General features: G+C 44.9%; 1 protein-coding gene across 1 annotated transcript in view; it reads left to right on the top strand.

Moving 5' to 3' along the window:
* Positions 1-24,293: 24,293 nt before the first annotated feature.
* Positions 24,294-27,407, top strand: part of METTL24 (methyltransferase like 24) — a 95,594-nt gene continuing 92,480 nt past the window's right edge. The window contains exon 1 of the mRNA XM_028104214.1: positions 24,294-24,611. Coding sequence (XP_027960015.1) covers positions 24,294-24,611 — 318 coding nt within the window. The remainder of the gene's footprint in view (positions 24,612-27,407) is intronic.

A 27,407-nucleotide genomic window follows, 5' to 3' on the forward strand; every position in this document is an offset into this window, starting at 1 on the left:
CTCCCATAACCACGACCCCTCCCTTCCTCCTTCGTCATCATGCCGCATGGGGTTAGGAGGGATGTGCTCTCGTAAGTGGTGTGTAGGCACTTCTGGGCAAGGCGGCCTATGGAATTGGCTATGTCCCAAAGTGGCTCCCTAGAAATGCTGGGAATTACCTTGCTGGCTCTGGGTCAGCTGCCTAGACTCAGCGGTCTTTGTCCGAAAGATGAGAAACTGAACAAACGGATGATGGCCAGACCATATATAAACATAGAACTCTGACCCACAAACTATAGCAACCAGCTCAGGAAACCAACACCCTCATCTACAACAAGCCACCCAGGAAGCCTGCCTGCTCTCTGTCAGACGTGCAGGAGGCCAGACTGCTATCTCTAGTAACAATCCAGAGAGCTGAACAGTCGTTTCTGAAACAATCGGCCCCATATGGCCAGGACTTGATTAATAACTGACAGCTGCCCTAATTTTTTGGCCCCTGGTCAACTTGGGAGCAACTACAGAAAGCCTACATGCACCCCTAACCAGTCACCCGGCATGCCCCGCTTCTAGTTAGCTCGCTTACAGCTTCCTCATGCCAACAGAAAGACAAACCCCACTCAGAGCATAAAGTCTTCTCTTGTTTGCTACTCTAAACCTTCCCCACTCTTCTGCCCGCCTTGGAGCCACGGTGGCCGACTCCCTTGCTAGAGCAAAGTCTGGATCAATTGTTGTTGTTTTCTCATTTTGAGGGTCTTCATTTCCACAAGGATTTCCTGTTTCTGTAAGTTGTTGTCTTCTTTGGTGATCTGTGCTAAGGCCAGAGAACGGAGTACTCCCCCCCCCCCCCGCCCCCCATTTTCTATTACAGACCACTTAAATTTTTTTTCTGAACATGGAGAACAACCCATTTCCTTCTTAAATCTCTGCTTTCAAGTGTCTGACTTTTGTGGTGAGCTCGGACCGGCTGTGCCTGTGACCCAGCAGGCCCCGGCGGCTTTGAGGGAATGGGCACTGCAAGTTAGGTGCTTCTTCAGCAAGCAGAGGTGATGGACGTACTTTTAGGCTTTTCTTCACTTAGGAAGAAGTTAAACAGAAAGACCATAGCCCAGTAGGACATGCTTGTATACAAGAAAGGCTATTTTTAGCAGTGACATCTATTCTTCTTTTTATTGAACAGATGCATTCAAACCAACAGATATTTGAACTAATTTTTTCTCAATCCATTAAGAGCTCTTAGAGAAAAGGAGGAAAATAATGGTGGGACCTGTGTCCTCTGGGAGTTGTAGTGAGTTCTGCAGGGAAACCTGTTCCAGAACTCTCCTCACTTGTCAGATATTTGAAATGAATGTAGCACTTTTAGTGTTTTTGCTTGGTTCCTCTCATCTTTCTTCTTGAGTGTGTGAATGATGGAGACACATTTGAAACCTGTTTCCTCTGGGTATCATTCAGTCCAGAAAAACCAATGAGATGTTTAAGTGGTCTCTTTCTTCTTGAAAAATCTCAACAGTTTGCTACCAGGCCTGGGGGCTTTATTATCCTAAGTGACTTTGCTACCTATAAATGACAGCCCTAAGTGGCCAAAGGGAATGAGTTAACCAGATCTCTGAAAGAATGTAACCAACGTTTCTTCAATTATTAGCAGAACAATTGACTTCCATCTGCTCAGGGCACCCGCTGAGTGGGTAGCGACGCTACCCATAATTCCACCACTCAGAGCCTGTTTCCCTTGAATTATAATTTTTACCTTGGTGCAAATTCTAGGATATCAGCCTACCCTCCAATTTTATATGTATCCTAGTATTTCCCTTCCTTACAAACCCAAGTGGTCTGGTAACGGACTTCAGCCAGTGTTGGAAATATTCCAAATCGTTTGCCTGCTCTGCCCAAGCCCACTTCCCTGGGAAATCTGCTCAGATCTGGGGGTTCACTATCTGGGCAGTATCCCCCATGCCCTGCCTCTCTGGTCACAGCTTTTTGGATCAGAGGAAACGATCAGTTAGTTTGGGTTCAGTTGCAAGTAACAGAAACTCCCCCAAATAGTTGCTTAAACAAGATGGGCATGCATTTCTCTCTCACATAAAAGAAGCTTGGATGTAGGCATTCCAGGGCTGGTGTGGGGACTTTAGTCAGTACCCCAAGCTCTTCCAGCTCACACTCTGCTACCTCAAGGGTGTGGCTCTTGGGCTCTTGGCCATCACGTCATCACATCTAACCCCAAGGGAACGTCCCAGAAGACTCAGGCAACACTTTTGCTTCTATCTCATTGCATAGGATTTAGCTTCAGGCCTACGCTGAGATTCAAGGGAAGCTGGAAATGCAGTCTTTTGGCTTGGTGACAATGTAAAGGTTAAGGTTTTAGCAGGCTCTGCTAAAACGAGCCAACTATAAACTGAGTTAAGCCAGTCAGATTCTTAAGAATTTATACTAAGGGTTTCTAAAACTGTTTCCCGGTAATGGCAGGCTCTGGAGACATGCAGGCTTGGGCCCACAGTCCAGGTTGTTCAGGACAGAAGAAGCCAGGCGAGAGAGGAAGCAGAGAAGAGCAGAGGAGGAAGCCCAAGGGGCCATGTACTTCTGGGGAAGCATTGAGAATGACCTCAGATCCTGACCCAGTTCCACTTCTCGTAGGTCTGACTGGATGGTCAATTCTGCATTCCTCAGAAACCTCATTTTTAAAGACTGCTTTTTAAAAATCATTGTATTAAGCAGGGAGAATGGATGGGGGCTGGAGAGTTTCAGATTTTCCCCAAAAGAAGTTATTTTTCCTGCAGTAATTTTAATAAAAGGATGCTTTTTATGGCTGTAAGAGTAAAATCTAAACATCACGGGTCAAATCCAGCATTTGGTGTCTTTTAGCTTTTGCCTAAAAATCTTATCCATTCTTTTCTTATTCCCAGTAGGGGACATTTGATATATCCTTATCTCCTTTACCATTGTTATCACCTATTGTTAGGACAAACAAAGTCAAAACTACCCAAACAAAGCTCTGTGTTACTTGGGCAACAGGTTTTCTTATATTAGTGCTAGTTCCTGAATATGTTATTAGTTTCTGGTCGAGATGTTGTTGTAAGCAATGGTATTCTTAGTAATGCAGATTATGTTCTTTAATTACAAAACTTGAGTTATGGCCATTTTGTATGGTAAATCTCATGCTGTAGGAGTAATGCCTGTATTTAATTTCCTGTCCATGGAGTCCATGGAGAAATACTTTATCATAATTCTCCTTTCTCCTTGAGCCCATTTAAGTAGATTCTCTCCTTTCAACCAAAAACCCTCATCTAAGTCACCTTATAAAAAACAAGTGGATCCTTGAGATGGGAAACTATCCACTAGACTAGGGGTTGGCAAACTGCTCCTGTTAAGGGCCTAGTAATAAAGATTTTAGGTTTCGCAGACCATACGATCTCCGTTGCAACCGCTCAATTCCTCAATTCTGCCACCATAGTCGGAGAGCAGTGAGATAATTTGTAAACAAATGTCCATGGCTGTGTTCCAATAAAACTTTATTTACAAAAACAGGCAGAGGGCCAGATTTGGCATCAGGGCTACAGTTTGCCTTGCCCTAAACTATAACCTCCATGTGGGCAGGAACATGTCTGATTCATTTAACATCTTCTACCCAACTCCAAACACCAAGCTTGGTCCTCGATACACATTTGTTGAATCGCTGGGTGAGTAAACTATCAATGTGACATTATAGACAGATTATCCCAGCTTAAATTTGAAAAAAAAAACTACTAAACCTCGTTCAACAAGCTCTTTTGTTAGCTTTCTAATTGATTTTCCTTAAAAACTGTGAAAGTCTATCTGCTACTAATATCTTGCAGCTTGAGTATACCACAGAGAATACTTTCATGGCCTGGATTCTCAGGCAATTGAATGATTTAAGCAGCCAGAAGGCATAGGACAAAGAAAATTTTCTTAGGAGCGGAGCCATTATGTCAGTGCCCTCATCAAGGCCCGCACATCCCACTGGCATTATTCTACTGGGCTGGGACCAGGAAGGAGTGTAAGTGTGTCCTCTGGTAAAGGAAGAGATAAAAGCTATGTCTCTTCCCTGTTTTTGTGGTCTCTGCAGCCTCCAGCCGGTTGTGCCAGGGGTTTGGTTCCTACTAGGAGAGGAATGAGAGAAAAATAAAAAACATGGGCCTAGCGTCAGGAAACTGCATTGGCAGAAAGCTTTCTGGGTAAGCTCGATACCTTGTCTCAGCTTGGTCCTTCCCACATTGACCCCTGTACCCTGCTGTCCACCGAGCCCACTGATGGCCCCTTTAGTACGTCTGGTCTTCTCCCATGGCTTCCCTTACTTTTGCACCCACTCAGATGTGAGTTAACTTCCCTGAACAAAAATCCCATTTGACTCACTGGACCAGAGGTCTTCAACCCTGACTGTGCATGGGAAAAAAACAAAACAAAACAAAACAAAAATTTAATACCTATGTCTACCCACAGACCAACAGAATTAGAAGCTCTTGGGTGGGGATAGTAGGCATCAATATTTTTTAAAAGTACCCTCCACCCTCATCTTGGTGATTTTAATGTGCATCCAGGATTGAAACACACAGATCTAGATTTCCAGTACTGACTGTACATCACAATCACTGGGGAGCTTTTAAAAAAGATATAGATTCCAGACCTAATAAATCAGAATTTGGGGGGGGGGTGGAGAGGTGTGACCTGGGAATGTATATTTTTGAGAACTACTCTGGGAGCTTTCTGGTGAACAGCCAGGCCTGAGAACCAGGCTTTAGGCCATGCCAAGCACATGCTGATATGACCTGCTGGGCTTGGGCACAGATATGCTAGCTGCTCAGCCATCTGAGCCACAGGAAGGGCAGAGAACTGCACTAGGTCATAAGATGGAGGTGAGCTCTGGCCTGCTCATGGTAATTCAGCCCACACTGCTCAAGTCCCAAAGACCTCTGACCTGGACCCTCAGACTCAGTCCCTCAGCCAAGCCAAGCGTGATGGAGTGTGGGAGGCCCACCCTCATCCAAGCCCTGGGATGTTTAAAACGGGAGACTTGAAAATGTTCAAATGCTGGAGGAAAACCGGCCCTAGAGCAGGAGAAACTGAAGAGCCAACCACAGAGAGTTAACTGATGCACAAGATCCTTGGTGAAGGCAGGGGGAGGGGGGTGGTAGGGGGACCTCTTCTGCTGAGACAGAAGGCAAGCCAGAACAGGTGGAAGCAGATGTGGGTGTGTTTGTTGGTATGGAGTTCTCCTTGGGTGACCTTGCTGGTTCCCTGTAAAGCAGGTAGCAAATTCTTTTGCTGATAACAAGTGAGGAACTGCGGGACCGGGAAGGAGCCTGAAGACAGGGGGGACATGTAAAAGAGGCATCTGGAAGAGATCTGCCCATGGGGGCATGAAACAGATCACTAAGTAATGCTCAGAGGTTGGTCACCCTAAATTGATGGTGTCCCAAATTTGCACAATTCATTCATTCATTCATTCATTCATTCATTCATTCAAGGCATATTTATTAAATGCCTACAATATGTCAGTGCTGTTCCCAAACTGAGGAGAAAGCATGGGGAAGGAGACAAAGGTCTTGGCTTCGTAGAACTTATGTTCAACTGGGAGAGACAGAGTACACACATACATACCCTCATGTATGGAGGTGTTGTATACTATGAAGAAAAAAATTTTTTAATTTTATTTATTTTTTAAATTAAAAATTTTTTTTTGAAAAAATTTTTTTAAACAGGGAGGATCAAAGGCTACTATTTTATACAGAGTGGTGTGGTTAGGCCTCTCTGAGCAGGTGGCACTTGAATGGAAGGCTGAGGAAAGTGAGGGAATTACAATCCATGTGAATATCTGGGGGAAGAATATTCTAGGCAGAAGGAAGAGCAGGTGCAAAAGTCTTGAGTGGAGCGTGGAAGAAGTGCAGTGTGCTTGGTCTGTGTAAGGAGCAGCAAGAGGGCCAGTGTGGCTGGGTGCAATGAGCAAGAAGGAGAGTAGGAGAAGATTAGGTCAGAGATACAGACCCAGGTCAGATCATTTAGGATCTGGGGCCATGATAAGGATCTTAGATTTTGGGGTGCCTGGGTGACTCAGTCGTTAAGCATCTGCCTTCAGCTCAGGTCATGATCCCAGGATTCTGGGATCGAGCCCTGCGTCGGGCTCCCTGCTCAGCAGGAGAGCTGCTCTTTCTCCCTCTCCCTCTTCCCCTGTTTGTGTTCCCTCTCTCACTGTGTCTCTCTCTGTCAAATAAATAAATAAATCTTTAAAAAAGTAAAAAATAAAAAAATAAAACAAAAATGTTAAGGATTTTAGATTTTGTACTAAGTGCAATGGGAAGCTATCAGAGAGGGGAGAATAAGGGAATAACATGATCTGATTTTACTCTGGTTGCCGTATGGAAAATAAACTGAATGGAAGGCCAAGAAAGCAAAAAGGAAGACAGTACTGAGAGGGGCATTTGCAATGATCTGAGGAAAGAGGAGGGTGGCTTGGATGAGGGTGGTGGAGGGGGTAAGAAGTGGCTAGATTCTGTACATATTTGGATTCTATATAACTATGGTATTGGCTAATGGATCAGATGTGGAATGTGAAAATCAAAGAGGAGGTAAAACTGACTCCAAGGTTTGTGGTCTGAGCATCTGGATGAATGGAGCTGCTATGCTCGGGAGAACACTGATGGGGGAGAAGGTTTAGTTGGGGGGTGGGAGGTACAAATAAACAGAAGTGTTGAGCGTGTTCAATTTGAGATGCCTATTAGAGACCCAAGGGGAGATGTTGAGGGTGCAGTTAGATATATGAGCCTAGAGTTCAGGGGCAGGACCAGAATGGAAGTATAAAGTTGGGAGGTGCCAGCATATTTAAAACTATGGTAGTTGATGAGATCTCTCAGGAAGTGACTTAAAAAAGAAGATACCTGAGGGGAGAGAAAGAAACTAACATCTGTTGAACACCTACATAGACTAGGTGCTTTTTACATGTACTACCTCTTTAACATTTCACAAGTTAGAGATATTAGACTTCCCATTTTATACCCGGAGGGACTGCAGTTCAAAGGTGAAATAGTATGTCCAAGGTCACACAGTTAGCAAATGGTCAGAATTTGAACTGGTTCTGCCTGATTCTGAAGCCCATACACATTCATTGCCCCCTCCCTCCCTCGCTCCTTCCTTCCTTCCTTCCTTCCTTCCTTCCTTCCTTTTTGAGGTATAATTTATATACAGTAAACTATTTAAAACATGCTTGTATAACTTACCAACTACACATACATTTAATTATCACTCAGATCAAGATATAGAATATTTACAATGCTCCAGAAGGCTCTCTCGTGCTCCTCCTGCTTTACATCCCTTCAAAAGTAACCACTTGTGATAGTTAATTTAGTAGTCAGCATCATGGGATGCCCAGATATCTAGTTAAACTTCATATCTGGGTGTGCCTGTGATGATGTTTCTGGAAGAGATTACCATGTGAAGCAGTAGTCTCAATGAAGTAGATTGTATTGCCCTCCCCAATGGGTGGACATCATCCAATCCACTGAGGGCCTGAGAGGAACAAAAAAAGTACAAGAAGGGAGGATTTGCCCTCCATCTCTCTCTCTCTCTCTCTTTCTCTGCCTGACTGCTTGAGCTGGGACATCAGTCTTCTCCTACCCTTGGTGCTCCTGGTTCTCAGGCCTTCAGACTGAAACTGGAATCTACACCATTGGCTCTTAGGCCTTCAAACTACACCACTGGCCTTCTTGGGTCTTCAACTTGCAGAGTGCAGATGGTGGGACTTTTCAACCTCCATAATCATATGAGCCACCGGGCAGAGTCAGGGCTTATGGAGGTCAGGTACTCAATGGCATATTAGCTCAGGTCTGTCTCACAGTGGGCCCATTAGATCCCCAAACCCACACCATGATTATCTTTCCAGTTCTGGCATGCATAATTGGAATAGATCTACTCAGCAGCTCGCAGAATCCCCACATTTGTTGGCTGATCTGTGGAGGGCTATTACGGTGGAAAAGGTCAAGTGAAAGCCACTAGAACTGCCTCTACCTAGAAAAATAGTAAACCAAAGGCAATATCCCATTTCTGGAGGGATTTCAGAGACTAGTGCCACCATCAAGGACTTGAAAGTTGCAAAGATGGTGATTCCCACCACATCCTTATTTAACTTACTTGTTTGTCCTGTGCAGAAGACAGATGGGTCTTGGAGAATGACAGTGGGCTACTCTAAGCTTGTCCAGGTGGTGGCTCTAATTGCAGCTGCTGTACCAGATGTGGTTTCATTGCTTTAGCAAATTAGTACATCCCCTGTTACTTGTTATGCAACTATTGATCTGGCAAATACTTTCTGTCTCTGTCTGTAAGGTCTATTAGATACAATTTACTTGTAGCTGGCAAGGCCAGCAATACACTTTCACTCTCCTTCCTCAGGGGTATATCAGCTCTTCAGCCTTGTGTCATAGTTTAGTTTGCAGGGATTTTGATAGCTTTTCCCTTCCACTAGACATCATACTGGTCCATTACATTGATGACATTATGCTGATTGGACCTGGTGATCAAGGAGTAGCAACCACTCTAGATTTATTGGTAAGACTTTTGCATGTCAGAGGGTGGTATGAATCTGACAAAAATTCAGGGACCCTCTACCTTAGTGAAATTTCTAGGTGTCTAGTAGTGTGGCATGTCATGATATCCCTTCTAGGTGAAGGATAATGATTGCATCTGGCCCCTCTTACAACCAAAAATGAGGCACATCTAGTGGGCCTCTTTGGAGTTTGGAGGCAATGTATTCCTCATTTGGGTGTGTTACTCTGGCCCATTTACTGAGTGACCTGAAAAGCTACTAGTTTTGAGTGGGTCTAAAAACAAGAGAAGGCTCTGCAACATGTCCAGGTTGTGTGTAAGCTGCTCTGCCTCTTGGACCACATGATCCAGTAGATCCATTGGTACTTGAAGTGTCAGTGGCATAGGGATGCTCTTTGGAACCTTTGACAGGCTCATAGGTAAATCCCAGCACAGGTCCTTAGGATTTGGGAGCAAAGCCCTGCCATCCTCTGAAGATAACTGCTTTCCTTTTGAGAAACAGCTCTTGGCTTGCTACTAAGCCTTAGTAGAGACTGAAGACTTAATATGGGCTACCAAGTTACCACGTGACCTGAGCTGCCCCACATGAACTATAAAGTTCTGCATGCATAGCAGTACTCCATCATCAAATGTAAGTGGGAATGGATGTGATTGGGTACAGGCAGGTCTTAAAGACATAATTAAGTTACATGAAAAAGTGGAACAAATGCCTATAGTGCCCACTCCTGCTACACTGCCTTCTCTTTCCCTGCCTGTACCTATGGACTGATGGGGGCTTCTTATGATCAGTGGAAGACAAAATTTGGGCCTGGTTTATAGATGGTTCTATATGGTATACAGGAACCACCTGAAAGTGAAGAGCTACCACTCTACAGCCCCTTCCTATGAAATTCCTGAAGAACAGTGGTGAAGAGAAATCCTCCTATTGGGTAGAACCCTACCTAGCTGTTCACTTTGCTTGTGAGGAGAAATGTCCAGATGTGTGATTATATACTGATTTATGGCTAATTATTTGGTCAAATGGCCAGGGACTTGTGGAATATGATTGGAAAATTAGTGGCAAAGAAATTTGGGGAAGAGGTATGTGGATAGACCTCTCTGAATGGGCAAAAAATGTGAGGATATTTGTGTCCCATGTGAATGCTCACCAAAGAGCGACCTCAGCAGAGGAGGATCTTAATAACTGAATTGATGGGATGACCTATTCTGTGGATACCAACCTGCTTCTTTCCACAGCCACCACTGTCATCTCCAAATGGACTCACGAACCAAGTGGCCATGGTGGCAGAGATGGAGGTTATGCACAGGCTCAGCAACATGGACTTCCACTCACCAAGGCCAACCTGATTATGGCGACGGCTGCAAGTCCAATCTGCCAGCAGCAGAGACCAACACTAAGTCCCTGATATGACATCACTGTCTGGGGGTGATCAGCCAGCCACCTGGTAGCAGGTTGATTACATTGGACTACTTCCATCTTGAAAGGGGCATGTTTTGTTCTTACTGAAATAGACACTTAACTCTGGATATGGATTTGCCTTCACTGCACACAGTTCTTCTGCCAAAACTACCATCTGTGGACTTACAGAATGCTTTATCCACCGTCATATTATTCTACACAGCATTGCTTCCGATCAAGGAACTCACTTCCCAGCAAAAGAAGTATGGCAATGGGCCCATGCTTATGGAACTCACTGTTCTTATCGTGTTCCCCACTCATCCTGAAACAGCAGAGGAATGGCCTTTTGAAGACTCAGTTATAGTGCTATGTAGGTGGTAATACCTTGCAGAGCTGGGGCAAGTTTCCCAGAAGGCTGTCCTATCTTCTGAATCAGCATTCAGTATATGGTGCTCTTTCTCTCATAGTCAGGATTCACAGATCCAGGAATCAAGGGGTGGAAATGGGAATGGCACGGCTCACTATTACCCCTAGTGACCCACTAGCAAAATTTTTGCTTCCTGTTCCCACAGCTTAGCCTCTGCTGGTCTAGAAGTCTTAGTCATTCCAGAAGGAGGAATGCTTCCATCAGGAGACACGATGATCTTTTTGAACTGGAAGTAAAGACTGCCACCCAACCACTTTGGGGTCCTTATACCTCTGAATCAACAGACAAAGAAGGGGTTATAGTGTTGCCTGGGGTGATTGATCTTGACTACCAAGGGGAAATTGGGCTAGTCATCTACTATGGATGGAGGGAAAAGTATATTTGGAATATAGGAGATCCTTTAGGGCATCTGACTATTAGAATTCCTTATGATTAGGGTCAGTAGTACAACAACCCAATCCAGGTAGAACTGCTAATGGCCCAGACCCTTCAGGAATGAAGGTTTGGGTCACCCCACCAGATAAAGGACCATGACCAGCTGAGGCGCTTACTGAAAGCAAAGGGAGTATGGAATGGATAGTGGAAGGAGGTAATTTTATAAATACTAGCTTCAACCATGTGACTAGTTATAGAAATGAGGACTGAAATAGTCATGAGTATTCCTCCTTATGTTGTTATGCTGTTATGAATAATTTGTGTGTGTATGTGTGTGTGTGTGTGTGTGTGTGTGTGTGTGTGTGTGTGTGTGTACTGCTATTTGCAGCCCAGTAAGCAATGTTCATGGTTATGATTTTGGGTCATTGAGAGAAAAATATATTGAATTTGGTCCTTTTCCTCTTTACCTGAGGCTGGGAAAAGTGGAAAGCGCTTGAAAAAAAAATGTTTCACAAAAAGTAGTTTAAATAAAGGTATTTAGTACTTCAGGACTGGTCTTCAGTTTTTTGTTTTTTAAAGATTTTATTTATTCATTTGGGACACAGAGATAGAGAGAGAAAGGGAGGGAGCGTGAGCAGGGGGAGAGGCAGAGGCAGGCTCCCCACTGAGCCAGGAGCCCGATGTGGGGCTCGATCCCGGGACGCTGGGATCATGACGTGAGCCAACGGCAGAGGCTTGACCATCTGAGCCACCCAGGCGCCCCCTGGTCTTCAGTTTTACTGGAACTTCGCTCATTCGGAATACAATGTAGTAGAATTGCTCAATGCTTATTCCTTCTTATAATGTGCCTTTCTGTACTGTAGAGTCTTGAAAGCTAAAAACTACATTTCCTAGACTCTCTCACAGTTAACGTTCCATATGTGATTTCGGTTCTTTTGGACTGATGCATTACTATGAACCTTGGATTTGGAACCGAGTAAAGTGTGGAAAGAGGCAGGGCCAGAAACATCCACTCCTGCTGGAGCAGATTGTGGCAGAGGCCTCATGGCTCAACATCAGCCACTTCCTGATTCGGCTGATAGCAATGGCAGCTACTCTTCCAACAATGGCGGAGGCAGTTGTGAGTTGTTCTCAGGAGCTCAGTCCGCACCTGTTCCTCTACTTTTCCATAATTTAGGAAGCCACATAATATTTGGAAATAAGTACCTTTCTGCTTCCATTAACTCAAGTGTAGCATCTGTCGTCTGCAGCTGAATGCTGTAAAACCGACCACGCTGGTGCCTGAGAAGCCATCACCATGTTCCACATCGCTCCGTCCCCAGTGCCTGGTAGTGTGCAGCCCTGTAATCAGGATCAGGTTATCCCGTAGGTAGAATAGGTAGCACCCAAGCTGAGTGACTGCAGGGGATGCCCTCTATTCCCTGAATTTATGGCCCTCAAATTTCACTTGAAATTCCATTCTTAGGATTTCATTTCCTCACCCCTCTCTAAACTGTTTCTGTGTGCATCACACCCCTGTTGGACCATCTCTTATAATAGAGAATGATTATTTATTTATTTTTTATTAACATATAATGTATTATTTGTTTCAGGGGTACAGGTCAGTGATTCATCAGCACAATTCACAGCGCTCACCATAGCACATACCCTCCCCAGTGTCCATCACCCAGCCACCCCGTCCCCTCCACCCCCACCACTCCAGCAACCCTCAGTTTGTTTCCTGAGATTAAGAGTCTTTTATGGTTTGTCTCCCTCTCTGGTTTCATCTTGTTTCATTTTTCCTTCCCTTCCCCTATGATCCTCTGCCTTGTTTGCCAAATTCCACGTATCAGTGAGATCGTATGATAATTGTCTTTCTCTGATAGACTTATTTCGCTTAGCATAATACCCTCTAGTTCCATCCATGTCATTGCAAATGGCAAGATTTCATTTTTTGATGGCTGCATAATATTCCATTGTATATATGTACCACATCTTCTTTATCCATTCATCTGTTGATGGACATCTTGGCTCTTTCCATAGTTTGGCTATTGTGGACATTGCTGCTATAAACATTGGGGTGCAGGTGCCCCTTCAGGTCACTACATTTGTATCTTTGGGGTAAATACCCAGTAATGCAATTGCTGGGTCACAGGGTAGCTCTATTTTCAACTTTTTGAGGAACCTTCATACTGTTTGCCAGAGTGGCTGCACCAGCTTGCATTCCCACCAACAGTGTAGGAGGGTTCCCCTTTATAGAGAAGAATTTTTAACAGTAATGGCATTTCCTCTGTGTTCTGCTCCTTGGAGACAATAGGTTGTGGGAGAGAATGTGCATGCAGGGTGGGGAGAGAAGGTGTATCGGAGTCTGAAGAAGAGGAATAGGAGGTAAAAATATTTAGGAAGGTATAGCTACCTAAGCAGAGACTAGTGACTTACAACTTAATGCGAATGTTATGCAGATCCCAGTTGAGAGTTGGTTTTGATCATGTAGAATTTGGGTGGAAAGCGCTGTGGAGTAGAAGGTGGAAACCTTTGGGAAATCCACATACAGTGTGTCTCTGCTGGAGTTGGAAGTGTCGGTTGACAAGGGTGTGGTGTGCAGAACATGGACATGTTGAAGATACATTTTGCTGAGGGTGGGCCACGCCTTTTCCTATTAGAGCTTAAGGAAGAGGAGAGGATGCTCCTCTGCAGAGATGTGAAAGGGGTGTGGCAGTGTATTTGCTAGTTCTTACATTTGGAAGGAGACAAAGGAGAGTGTGCTTTGAGGAGAGGAAGGAAGAAGGTAATGGGAATATTTCCACTGCTAGCCTAGGCTGCACTGCTGGAATTCTCTTCTGACTAATCCAGGAAGGGTTTGGAGGGGTGGTGCCATTCTTTCTTCTCTTTGTCACTCATGTATTAAATAGTTCTGGGCTTCAAGTTGGAATGATTGTAAAGAGCTATTCAGAGACAACGAAGCTGAATGCGTGGTCAGCAGAATCCTGGGCTTTAATGGGAGAAGGCTGCGAGATGGGGTCATGAGGGCTATTTTAAAGTTCCAAAGAACAAGCTTATCCACAAAGTATTTCTCCGGTCTTTCCTTGGAGGGTTAGAAACATTTTCACAACTATCTAATTTTAATCTTTCCACATCCTTGTGAGGTAGGTAAGAAGATATATTCTTACACTTTTTTTTTTTTAACAGATCATAAAATTTCATGACAAGTAGTTTCCAAAGAAACCACGTGGGGCCAAAGTGTGAAGCCAGTCAGAGCAGTCTGTCTTCTGAGAGCAGAGCTGCTATTCTTATTGCTGAAGCATTTTGTTTGGTCTGTGCTTTCTTCTTTTTATTCTGATCTTATGGCTATTGATGGTCTTCCATGCAGTAACTCAGGACTTAGGATTGACCGACAACAGATTCAAAGAGTGTTAATTATGAAGGCTTTCCTATGGTTCTGAGGCTAGTCAGCATATAGAATATGCTTTTCTCTCCAAGCACTTAGGTTTCAGAGTTGCAGAAAATGTCCCTGATACATGAAGTTGTTGAACCTTAGGAGCTGTCTTTTGTTCGGCAACTCAAAAAGCCTTTTCTGGAGCATGAACTGCTAATGAAAGGCAGAATTTTTTTTTTTTTTTTAAAGACATTGCTAATCATTATCTTCCTAACTTCTATTGTCTGAGGAGACAAATAATTCTATTGATCTGCCCAGCTAAGATTTACCACTGTCAGTAACAAAGACTTAATCCCTAACAGTGGTGGATGAATAATAGACGAACAGCCAATTTATCCTGAGATGTTAAAGCCTGAAAGATAATGAAACTTCTCCCCTTTGTTTAACATGAGATTTGAAACAAGCTACACAGAAATAGTGGTATTTCATTAAAGCATGGTGGTCAACAAGGTAAAGACTTTTATGTTAAAGAGGGTCTCTCTGTTTTAAAGAGATCTAATGGTGACAGATTGCGGATTGAGTTTTGATTTTTATTCCTTATCAGTGAAACCTTAACGGATCTCCTTTGCTTATTTAATTTAATTGCTAAACAAAACTTAGGGCTGGAGGACTCTTGTGAAATCCACACCCTTTTGCTTCTAAACCGGAATTAGGCAAAATGAAGGATTTGACTGGTTATATGTAGTGCCAATGCTCACCAGTTATAATAATAATCTCACCCTTATTCTGAAATTGAATGCTGGAATGTGATTGTATTTTGTGGTTTGCAAACTATTTTCATTATTGTCCACCAAACTTAGGACTCTAATGTATTCAATATACAAAATCAAGATTCCCTTAAAATTCCATCAACTTTTAAGGGTTTCAAGAAAGACACTTTAGGGGCACCTGGCTTGCTCAGTTGGTAGAGCATGCGACTTTTGACCTCGGGGTTGTGAGTCTGTGCTCCACATTGGGGGGTAGAAACTACATAAAAAAATAAAATCTTAAAAAAACCCAGACCACTTTGGGTATACTATAGCAATGCTCTGAGGCTATTCTCAGTGCATTTCGTGAGGCTGCAGCCAAAGCGAGAGGATTTATTCTGAAGCAATTATGCTGCACCATCACCTAATTTTGTTGAAGTAAATGGATAGATGGGCAATGGCCACTTAATTTTGTTAGATCTCTGTGTTCAAGCCTTATAAAATTCTGTCAATTTCTGGGAGAATGAAGAAAGAGATCACGGCAGTTTTGGGTGGAAAGGAAAAGCAGAGAAAGGTGTGGAAAAGGGTTCTCTTTTCGCATTCCGAATTTTACATTTAGAAGGTGTAGAGTCAAGTTTTTTCAATGTCAATATAGCTGATGTTTTGTGTTTTACTATTTGGTACTATTTTCATTTTGAAGTCTATAAGGTGAAGGTTTGGGAGTGTTGTGATCTGCATTCTTAGGGTCTATAAAGGTCTTAAGCAGGTTCTATCTTGAATCCACACTAGTGTCTTCTGCTCAAAAACCATCCATGACTCCGCATTTCTCATTAAATAAAATCCAAATATCTCAGCTTGCTCCTTTCCAAACCCGCCTACAACCTTCCCATCTCCAGGACAGGGCTATCCTTTCAGGCAGTAAGAATAGCATAAGCAAAGGTCTAGAGGCAGGAAAGTGCAGGGGATGTTTGGGGTATAGCCAGTGGGAGGTGCCTGGCTGGATGGGGGTGGGGGTGCCTGAAGACTGAGTTCGTATATACCACATCCAGCATTGCAGGGTTCTTGAAATCCTTGGTTGCATACATTTCACCGAGCTCCTCTCTGTGCAAGACACTGGTTACTGAAGGGAGACAAAAATAAATAATTCACCAACCCCATCCCCATCCCCGCTGCTCCCGTGGGACTTAGGCTGGTGAACAATTGCTGCAGAGAGTTAGGTGCTGGGTGACTTGGGAGCCAAAGTTAGAGCAATAACCAGAATTTGTTCCCTGGTTTTTACATAACAATTTCCCCACATTAAAGGCTGACTTAAAAACCCACAAAGATGTTAAAATAGGAACCTCAGCTATTAAAAACCTATTCCAGTGATCTCATACTTTGCGGATGAAGCAGCTAATGGTAGCTACACACCCACAATATTAGCAAGACATGGAAATTCGTCCCCTCTTCTTTGTCGTCCAGCTTAGAGCCGCTTTTCTCCTGGCTGCCCTTTGTGAGGGGAGCTATTCCCTCCTTCCTCTCCTGGCAACAGCCACATTCTTTCAGATAGCGTTTGTGTCCCCTCTCTGAGCAACCGTCTAAGTCACCAGGCAAGCTGGGGGTGGGGGACGGAGGAGGGAGAAGAGCTCCTTGCAAATTTTCAGCCGGCTTCTTCTGCCCCAGGAACATTCCTCAAGGAGGTGTGTGTGTGGCGGGGGATGTGGGCTCTGCAATGGGCTCTGTATCTAACACGGACCGTGAAAGCTCATGGTCAAGTGAGCAGGACTGGCACTGTCCCCAGGGGCAGGCCATCGGCGGTCAGCGTAATGGCCCTGACAAGGTCTGAAGGGCCAAGTGTAAACGAGCACAGCCCACAGCATGAGAAAGGTAAACTCAGGGAGAAGAGTGGTGTGTGGTTCCCTGGCACACAAAACCCGCAGAAATCAGAAATGCGAAGGAGAAAGGACACGTTTTAGAACACTGCAGGTCAAAGTGGGAAGGAAAAGACCCACCAGTTATATCGGATCAGGTGCTTTCCCAGAAATAGTGGAAAGCCTAGACATATAATCCCTGGCATGTGATGATTGTAAAGGAAAAAGGCAGTGGGCTGGGTAAGAACAACAGGGGCAGAGATGTGGTTTTCATTTCCCCTCTTAGGTCAGTCGAGTTGGGGCCCAGTGAGCCCAAGCCCCAAACAAACCCTTCAACATGAAGGCAAGAGGAATATAAAGTAGTGCAAAATGAAAATGGATGTCCTCTCCGACTTTCAGGGAACAATAGTAACACATGACATACATGTGATAGCACTTACTATGCGCCAGGCACAGTAGTCTCCGTTCTTTAAATAGATCAATTTATTTACTCATCACATAGGAAGTTACTATTATTATCCCCGTTTTACAGATGGGAAAACCAAGGCATGGAGAGGTAAAGTGACTGGTTAAAGGCTACACTGCCAGTGAGTAGTTTAAGGGAAGCCAAGCTTAGACTAGGGTCTTCTGCTTCACGCTGACTTTTTGGCTTTGTTCCTTCCTCTACCTTCCTGAGACCATGTGTCTTTAGCTCTCTGGGGTCCTCTGAGGTGAATGGTGTTGCAGCCTGGCTAATGCTGCCGATGTCCAGGTGCTAGAGCAATAGGAGCAGCAGGGCAGGCAGGCAGGAAGGAGTCGTGGGGAAGAAGAGAATGGCTGCCCAGGGGTCTCCTGAACTTTTGGATATGAAGACCCTTTGTTAATACTTAAACCTTTCTTAGTAACTGTACTTGGAGGCTTGAGGGGGAATATTTGCACCCATGGGTACATGGACACTTTGTAGTAACCTCTTCCTACATCCCACCCTTGACCCTCAACCATTTCCATGGGCGGGGGGGGGACCTCTGTGCCAAGACTTCTCACAGTTTAACCATGGACCACCCGAAACCCATTAAAATAAAGATTTTGGGGACTCACCTCTGACTTAATCTCTGGAGGTGGGGCTTCTGACCTACATTTAAACAGCTCCCCAGGTGGTTCTCCTGCACGCTTGCGTCTGAGAATCCCTGCATCATGATCTGAAAATCATAGAGTTTTGTATGCTTTCTCTAGGGCTAGAGCCGTAATGTGATGAGAAAGTAAAATGGCTTTTGACCTCAGGATTTTTAATATATTCACAAGCTAAGTTGAAATGACAGAGCCTGGAGATTTTTGCCTTTGGGCATGCTGTGCTTCACTTCATCCTGTCAGTTCCCTGGTGATCTTTTCTGACCTTAAGAGGTTTTTTTAAGCCCTTGACTTTGGGAAAATTTCAACCAGGAATGTTTCTGACTTCAAAGTGATCTGTAGCTGGGAGATTATTTCTGGCATGTGTCATAATGATAAGATGAGCCATGGGTGAGGGAGGGGAAATGCTCCATAGGTGGTCTTAGGAAAGAGGCAATGTTTTGATACTTCTTAACCTAAGCTGCTTTATTGTCATAAAATCCAGGACTGTCTCATTGTGGGAGTTAATGTCTGTAAATAAACCTATCTAACAATATCTCAAATGTGTTTTCAGAATCCAGTCTGTGTGTGTGTGTGTGTGTGTGTGTGTGTGTGTGTGTGTGTGTGGCGGGGGGGGTATGTGTCTTTTTTGAACTTCCTGTACAGATTGAGGGCTTACCTAAGAGCCATCAGCCCCCATAATTTCCACCCCATCCATGTACCATTCTTCCCATACCCACATTTTTCATTTTAGTTCCTCTCTCCCAAATAGCTTACATGAAGCATTCCCTGATTCTTCCCAAGTCCCTGGGGTCAAAATTGTACCGGATTGGAGGTAGTACCTTTGAGTCATCCAGTACAGGTTTGAGTATGATTCTTTTTTTGGTAGGATGGAAGAGCAACAGGTGTTGGAAGAAATGTGCTATGTTGGGTCTGACTTCAGCCTGGTTGGGTGTGATGTCTGTTTGTCAACAATTCCAGAGATGTGGTGGAGACCCATCCCATGCGGGGCATTGCTGAGATACAGAGGTGAGACTCCGCTGTATGTCTGAGAAACAGCCCAGGCAGAAGAAAGATAAAGCAAGTCCACAAATGCTAGAATAAGTTAAATACCAGGAATGGGAGAACACAGTGTTAGGAGATTCAAAAGAAGCAGGAAAGGCTCATGATCTCTCTCCCAGGCAGGCCAGGGCATTAAGCCATTCCCCAGGCATTTTCCATAAGGCTAGCTCAGAGCCAGCTTTATTAGGTTGTGGGCTAAGCAGTGGTGTGATTTTAGGCAGGGCTCCCAGCCCCAAGCAGCAGCTCCAGGGGTCTGTCATTTTATTAGAACTTTGTTCTACGTCTTGAAAGCTTTCATCTTGGTAAGTTCTTCCTTTAACATGGATACTCAGGATGTTGAACTGGCATCTTAATATTTAGCTACATCCTTAGGGTAGGGAGGATGAACTGACACAGTCCTATGTCGGATGTAGCTTGAGACGGGCATTTGAGGGGGAATCAAATGTGGGTTCAAGTACAGTGATGGCAGAGTGGGAGGGAACGAAAAATAAGCTATTTTTTGATGTTTCCACTGATACCAACAAAGCAATAGTTGATGGCCTTTGCATGGGATTGATCAGGCTTTTTTAGTGGATTGAAAATTAGTAAATAGCACTTCATATCAAAAGACCTACAATTCTGCTTTAACTTAGTGATTCTACTCTTAAGAATCATCACCAATTACAAATGCACACAGATTTGATTCGTTTTTTTCCTCTTTATTTCAACAGTTATTTATTGAACACATACTACATGCCAAATACAGTTCTAGGAACTGGGACTGTAGAAATAACCAAAGCAAAGTCCCTGAACTCACAGAGTTCCACTCTAGTTGGGAAAACTGATAATAAACAAGGCATCATGTTGCCAAATCTCATGGGCAGTTTTCAGCCCACATCTTATTAGACCTCTCAGTGTCTTCCTTTGAGAAATACTTTCTTGACTTGGTTTCTGGGACAACACATTTTGTTCCCTTACTGTCTACCTATTTCAGTATCCTTTGCTGATGCCTCCTTATCTCCCTGACCATAAACTGGTGGACCCTGAGCTAAGCCTTCCAATATTTCTTCCCTCCCTTATTCAACATCAATATGCCCATGATCTAAAATTTCGATTTCTAGCCCTCACTGCTCCCCTGAATTCCAGTCTTTTAAATGAGACTGCCTACTCGACATCTCCACTTACATGTCTAATAGGCTTCCAAAATTTAATATGACCATCAAAATCAAACTCTTGATTTTCCACCCCAAGCTATTCTTGCTTTAAGTCTTTTCTTTCTCAGTTAATGGCAACTCCATCCCTCCAATTACTCAGGAATATCCTTGGAATCATCCGTGACCTCTTTCTTTCCTTTCAGTCCACCTCAGATCCATCAGATTTAGCTATAAAGATGTCCATCACAGCATTGCTTATAGAATGAAAACTTGGAAATGATCTAATTATTCAACAGTGGAAGATTGCTTTAATTATAACACATGTGGTCATTAAAATGATGTTAGGTTAATAGATTACTGTTTAATGACATTTTTATTATGGAAACTTTCAAACATGCTCAATAACAGAGATCTGTGAACTTCATCATCCAGTTACAACAGTTATAAACTCAAAGTTCTTCTTGCTTCATTTATACCCCCAGCTATTTCCCACCTCTCCCACTGGATTGCCTCTAGCCAAATCCCGACATCATATGATTTAATAGGTAAATATTTGTACCATATACAAGAGCAGATGATAAATAAATATGTATAATATGTTTTCATTTTTGTAACCTATATGCATATATGCATAGAAAAAAGTCTTACGGGATGCTATCTCTGAATCATGATATATGAATGATTGTTGGCATCTTCTTTTGCTTTGTGTACATTTTCCTCAATGAGCATGTATTACATGGATTGGGTGGGGGTGGGGTTCTAGTCCTTTCTAAATTTGATTACTTTATTTCAGGCAGGATACTTCATAGTGAAAGGGAAACAACCACTTAGGAGAGGTGAGGATCCTTGTCTCTCAGCTTCTGTTTTCTCTTTGGACAGTTTGTCATTAAAAATCGCCATATTAATATCCATTGTGACAGCAAGGTTTCTCAGCCTCAGCTCTGTTGACATTTGGGGCTGGATAATTCTTTGTTGTGGAACGCTATTCCTTGCATTCGGGGCTATCCTGCAGCATACCTGGTCTCTCCCCATTAGATGGCCAGTTGCCGGTTGTAGCAACCAAAAATGTCTTCGTAAATTGCCAAATGTCCTCGGGGAGGCAAAATTACCCCTAATTGAGAACCACTACACTACCGCATGTGTGCTATTTTAAATGTACGGCGTCTAGGAGGTTAGCGGTAAAAATGTTGTTTTACCCATTTTGCTGGCTGAAACCTCAAGCAGGATATAATTTGTGATCTGATGAAAATGCTTTTGTGGTTTACTGACCTGCACATTTAAGTAACCAACCTATGACTAAGTGGTTAGTGATTATCTGCATTTTTGAAACATATCCAGAAACGAACATGGCAAGTTCAACTTCATGAGAAAAGCAAATGTTGTGAATGAAGAAGGATGGCTTGTCAGCTAAGGCAGCGATCAGTTAGATTTTCCTCTTCAGCCTACGAACTAACCTATTGCACTATTCATTATCATCCATGACACAGGGAAATGTGTGCAAGTTAAAAGTGGGAAATTTCTTCCTAGAAAATTAATGATGCTGCATACAAATAAACAGTTCTTTTCTATTAGTAATAAACACATAGACAGTTGTAAGAGATGAGGGAAAAGTGCATTTAAATATTGCACTTTATTTGGATTTTTTCCTCATAATGGAAACATTATTAGAGAACCATAGAGATGAGATAAGGGAAAATATGAGGTCATCTTGCCCATTTTCTTCAAGAGCGACACTGTTCTGTGTGCCCCCTCCCACCTCCGGTCGAGTCTTATTAAATATTCCCATTTTCATAATATAGGATACTTTCATGATTCCCCCCCGGAGAGTAACTCAACACATGCGCAGAGGGCATAAGTTAGTGATATCATAATCTTCAAAAGATTACTTCTTTAGTTAGCGGCACTGTGTTGGTTGCATAGAAAATAAAACCTCTAGCAAAGTCTACAGCAGACATTGGTGATCCAGGTTGATCAAGCACAATACGCATCATGTCTTAAATATTTTTACACCATTATACAACTGAATGGGGTACGTTTGTGAGTCTTAATGGTTGTTTTTTGCAACTGTTGGATACTCCTAATTCTAGACAATGTATAAGATATTTATAAATCTTCTTATACATTCTTACGTTTACCTACTTGGGAATCAATGCTTAAATTTCATCTTTCATGATAAAATCCAGGATTTTCCTTAATGGTAAATAATAAAAGTAATTACCATCAGTTGAATACCTTCTGTGAATTTAGGTTACTAAACCTTTAATATTTTATGCAATCTTTGTATCCTACCAAATATATAGGCCTATTTACACATGAGAGAATGGAGGCTGAGAGAGGTTAAGTACTTTGTCCAAAGTCTCATAACTTCTGAAAGACAGAGTCCTGCTTTAGCACATAGTTCAAGTCTGACACCCAAACTCATTATTTAAATAGTCACAGGTGCCGGGTGGGTGTCTTTATGATAATCAACTGTGACCAACAAGAATCACCAGCCCCTAAAAAGAAGTAAGCCATTGAAGGTGTTATCAGTAGAGATGTTGAAAGGATTTAAGTTCCCTGGTTAGCTTTCTATAAAAGACCAGCCCTAAAGGCCCTCGTTGGCAACCCTGTCGGGACCCTCTCACTCTCGAGAGCTTTTTCTGTATCTTCACTTAATAAACTTCTATCAAGGGCGCCTGGGTGGCTCAGTTGGTTAAGCGACTGCCTTTAGCTCAGGTCATGATCCTGGAGTCCCGGGATCGAGTCCCACATCGGGCTCCCTGCTCAGCAGGCAGTCTGCTTCTCCCTCTGACCCTCTCCCCTCTCATGCTCTCTCTCTATCTCATTCTCTCTCTCAAATAAATAAATAAAAATCTTAAAAAAAACTTCTATCACTTTACTCACAAATAATAATAAATAAATAGTCACAGGATGTGAGGTTTTCTCTAAAAATTTGGGTCAGGGAAAATGTACTTGCTTGGATTCTTTAAAACAAAGCCAATCTGCAATAGCCTGAGGGCTGCATCTAAGAAAAAAACAAAAGTCACTTGTAATGAAACACTCAGGAGCCTGAGGACTGGTGTGGCCCAGGGAATGGACTAGATTGGGTTGTTAGAGGTAGAGAAATAGCCCAAGTGCTTTGTACAGTGCAAAGAATAGATTGGGTCTTTCTTAAGTTAGATTTTAGAGAGGAAGGCTCCTTATGGAAAATTCCTGAGATGCAGGGAGTGGAGGGAGGGGGCTCTATATTTGGTTTCTGTGTCCATGCCTTAGGCTGTTCGGGAAGAGGATAGGTCAGCAGGGGTAGTTCCTGTAGAAGTATGGAAAATAAAAGTGTAGAGCATAAAAAGAAGTGGCCACAGCTAAAGAAAACAAACCCAAATCCAAACCTAAACCCCAAGCCCAAACCTCAAATAGGTGGTGGGAAAGAATTCTAACAATTGAAAATGAACAGTTAACACCGACTTCAGGCTGTGAGCGTTCAGCCTGATTAATTAAGGTCAAGGTGCTGATGGAAATACCAGCTGGGGAGCATTTTGCCGAAAGATAAATTTGTCCTTCTGTATCTCTGCAAGACAGCAGGGAGGTGTGTGTTTGGAGCTAAATTAATTTGATTTACATCATGCCATGGTAACTTCTGTTCTCCCTCTCTGCTGTCAGATGTCTTCGCTGGCTCTTTCCCTCTCCTTCACCCCCACACATTTCATAACACGGAGAGAAAGCATGGATTGGCTTCAGGCAGAATTTAGAAATGGAATAACTCTAATTTGATTTTTCGGTATCGGGTGCTATTCTCTCCTCCCCCTCCCTTCTTTCTTGACGGGGGGGAAGTTGTAAACCCGAGCCTAAGTGCGAAGTAGTTTTATCCTTAATGGCACAAACTGCTTGACAATCAGAACTTGTTCCTTGTAGCAAAATCTGGCAGTTCACCTATCCTCTTGTGTTTCTCCAACAATACTAATACTAGAAAATGAAGTTACCACCCAGGACCCCGTTAGGAATGCGCTTTTTCTGGCCATGTAGCTTTTCCAACTCCGCCAGGCTCTGGAGGCCGGGGTGGAGGGCGCCCCCTCGGGGACCTCCCCCCACCGCCCCAGGGCTCGGGTTCTGGCCCGGCCGAGCCGCCTGCGCCCCCGCGACCCCGCCCGGCCCGGCGCCCCTCGCCCCTTCCAGCGGCCGGGCGCGCTCGGCCGGGCAGGATAAGGTTACGCCGAGGCTTTCTTGGACCGCAGGGAGGGAGGCGGGTCCGAGCCCGCGCCGCGGCCCGCGGGGTAGTTCCCACCGTGGGCGGCTCGGGCCCGCCGGGCCACCTCCCCGCCGCCGGCCGCGGAGCGCAGCCCCGGGCCCGGCCCCGCGCCATGGCGCGGGAGAGGCCGTCCGGGAGGGGCTGCGGCGCCCTGCCCCGGTGTGTGCTCGGCGCCGCGCTGCTGCTCGGCCTGCGACTGTGCGCGGAGCTACGGCCCTCCGGGCCCCGGCCCCCGGCCCGCAGCGCCCCGCCGGGCCCGGCTCCCCGGCCGCCGGGGCCGCACCTGCCGCCCGCGCCCGGCCCGCCCCGCGGCGCCAGCAGGAGGCAGGTGACCTACGTGCGCAGCGGGCGCCGAGCGCCTCCGGAGGGCGGCGGGAGCCGGACGCCGGAGCCGGGCTGCTGCGTCCCGCGCGGGAGTCCCCGCCGGAAGGTCAGTGGCAGACAGTGCAGTCTTGGGCCTGACAGTCGAATCCCCCTCTTCGACGTGCTCAGAGCCCTCCGCTCGGCGCCGCAGGCCGCCCCACTGGGACTTTCAGGGAAGTCTTTCGCTTCTCCCACCTCAGCCCTCTCTGGCGGCTCCAGCGGTGGCATCCTTCAATGCCCAGACGTCATGAAGCGGGACTGAGCCGAGTCCGTTCAGTATTCCACCAATATCTGCTGAGCGTCCATTGCGTGCCAGGCCCCCTGCTAGGTGCGCATCCAGCCATGAAGGGCCAAGCCCTGCTCTCAAGGAGCTTACATTTTACTGAGGAGAGGGTATGAGTGATGGGCAGGGAAAGGAAAAGAAAGGTGTTGGGGTTTTGTTTATATTCTGTGCTTCCCATCGGCCCCTTGAGGCCCGGACAAAGCAGGCTGGGTAGCCATTGTGAGTGGCCTTTCCACTCTACCTTCATCGCGGTGATGGAGATCCACTGTGACGGAGAGCCACTCTCCAGCCTAATTTCCCTTGAGTTCCACCGCAGATGTTGGCAGGGTGGCTGGCGCAGGGTGAGAAGCCGAGCCCCAGCACCTCTTGATGGGAAGTGAATGGGAACCTCAAGGACTGAAGTCATAACCTAGGTTTGTCTTACAGCACTCGACAGTGTTGCTCTTCCTACCGCATTAACTTCTTGACTCACACCTCAAGTGAGTGGTTCAAATTTAACCTCTGGTTGGTTGTTAAGCCTCTGGCTTCCTACCCTCCTTTTGGAGCTCAGCAACTTACTAGGTACTTGGGGATGAAAAGATTAAGAACTGCAGGTACGAGCTGGCCTGGGCCTCATAACCCATTAACCCTAACTGCATCTTCTAGGGCGACTTCTGTCGGGGGGGGGCTCATCCTTTTTTCTTTTAAACATCTCCTGTCCCCCACCATGCGCTTCATGGGGAGAGGGAAAACTCTTCTTTTGACTCTGCTGCTTTCTTTAGCTTCCCAGTCTAACCTACTTTTTGGTATCACACCCCGCCATTTCTTCCCCTGCTTTCCTTTCCCCCAAGCCTTGCCTCTGATGTGCCATACCACTGCTGTACCCACCCGGCCATTGGTGTTATCTTCCTGGATAAACTCAAATACTTTTTTCTGTCTCTGAAACCTCACTTCCCAAGTAAAGTCTTTTTTTTCTTTTTTAAAGATTTTATTTATTTATTTGAGAGAGAGAATGAGATAGAGAGAGCATGGGGGGGGGGTCTGAGGGAGAAGCAGTCTCACTGCTGAGCAGGGAGCCCAATGCAGGACTCGAACCTGGGATTTCCTGGGACTCCAGGATCATGACCTCAGCTGAAGGCAGTCGCTTAACCAACTGAGCCACCCAGGCGCCCCCAAGTCTTTTTTTTTTTTTTTTAAAGATTTATTTATTTATTTTGAGAGAATGAGAATGAGAGAGAGAGAGAGTACATGAGAGGGGGGAGGGTCAGAGGGAGAAGCAGGCTCCCCGCCAAGCAGGGAGCCCGATGCGGGACTAGATCCCGGGACTCCAGGATCATGACCTGAGCCAAAGGCAGTCGCTTAACCAACTGAACCACCCAGGCGCCCCCAAGTAAAGTCTTAATTTGTTCTTCCACTCCCTTCTTCATGCTCCTAATGCACTTTCCATGGCACCATGTTATGCCGCCAGCCCACCTTTGCCAAGGGCTTCCCAGGTCCCAGATGCTGCCTCAGGTGCTGGGGGCACAAAATGAGTTCAAAGTCCGCTGACGGAGGCACTCAGCTTAGGCCTCCAGTAATGTGACCAATGCTGTACTTAAGTCTTGAACTCTGGCTGAGAAGTCAAAAATGGCTAACCGTGAGGGGACGTTTGACCTAAGACTCGATATTTCTTAAAAGTTCAAGTTCTTTTGTTTCTCTCCATGTCCTCAGATGTCCCTTCAACCCTACCCTGTAGTTTTCCTCTCATATCCGCCCTCAGCCTCCGTTGTTTCTGTTGTCACCTGTCCAAGAATCACTCTTAAATCTTGGTCTCCACTTCAGACAACAGTATCTGTAACTGGAGCCTGTCCTGCAAATGGGAAGGGTTGGAATGCACAGACTCAGAGGGTCACTCGAGGGGAAGTTCATGTCCATCCCCTTTAGGAGTCTGCTGCTGTGATTCAGGCGGTGGTAGAGGTGGAGGCGTGAGGAGTGGTCTGATTTTGGATGTATTTTGAAGATGAGGGAGGAAGGAGAAGTTTTTGTTATTGTTCAGCTTTTGTTTTTTTTGGGGGGGGCGGCTGGACAGAAATCAGGAGGTTGGTTTTAAATATTTTGAATTTGAGATATCTTGTAGACATCCAGGTGGAAATGTTGGACATATGAGTCTGGGGTTGGAGGAAACATCGAGGCTAAAGATAGAGATGTCATCAGTGTACAAGTGGGACTAAGGCCATGAGACTGTAGAGATCAACTAGGGAGTGAGGGTGGCTAATAGAAATGAGCCACCTGGGTCTGAGCCTTGGGGCTCTGTTTTATTAAAACTAAATTAGAAAAAACAAAAGGAAATATATGCCTAGAGTCTAGTATGTTATAGGCACTCAATAATCGTAGCTTTAATGTTCACCCATCTGTCTTGAGTCTTTAGCCTCAGTCGTTCCCCAAATGTTATTTGTTGTAACTTATCTCCATTCCTTTGGCTTATGCTGATTCTCTTACTTGTGTGTGTGGGGGGCCCCTGTCCTCCTTTCCTATGACTCATGCCCTTTCCATCCTTGAACGTTCAGGTCAGGGGTCATCGCCTGGAAACCTTCCCATATCAGTCCTACTTCCTTCCATGCT

The sequence above is a fragment of the Eumetopias jubatus genome, unplaced genomic scaffold (assembly GCF_037043125.1).
Source record: "Eumetopias jubatus isolate StellerSeaLion01/CBP00866 unplaced genomic scaffold, mEumJub1_p1.0 scaffold_6, whole genome shotgun sequence".
NCBI classification, from domain to species: domain Eukaryota; kingdom Metazoa; phylum Chordata; class Mammalia; order Carnivora; family Otariidae; genus Eumetopias; species Eumetopias jubatus.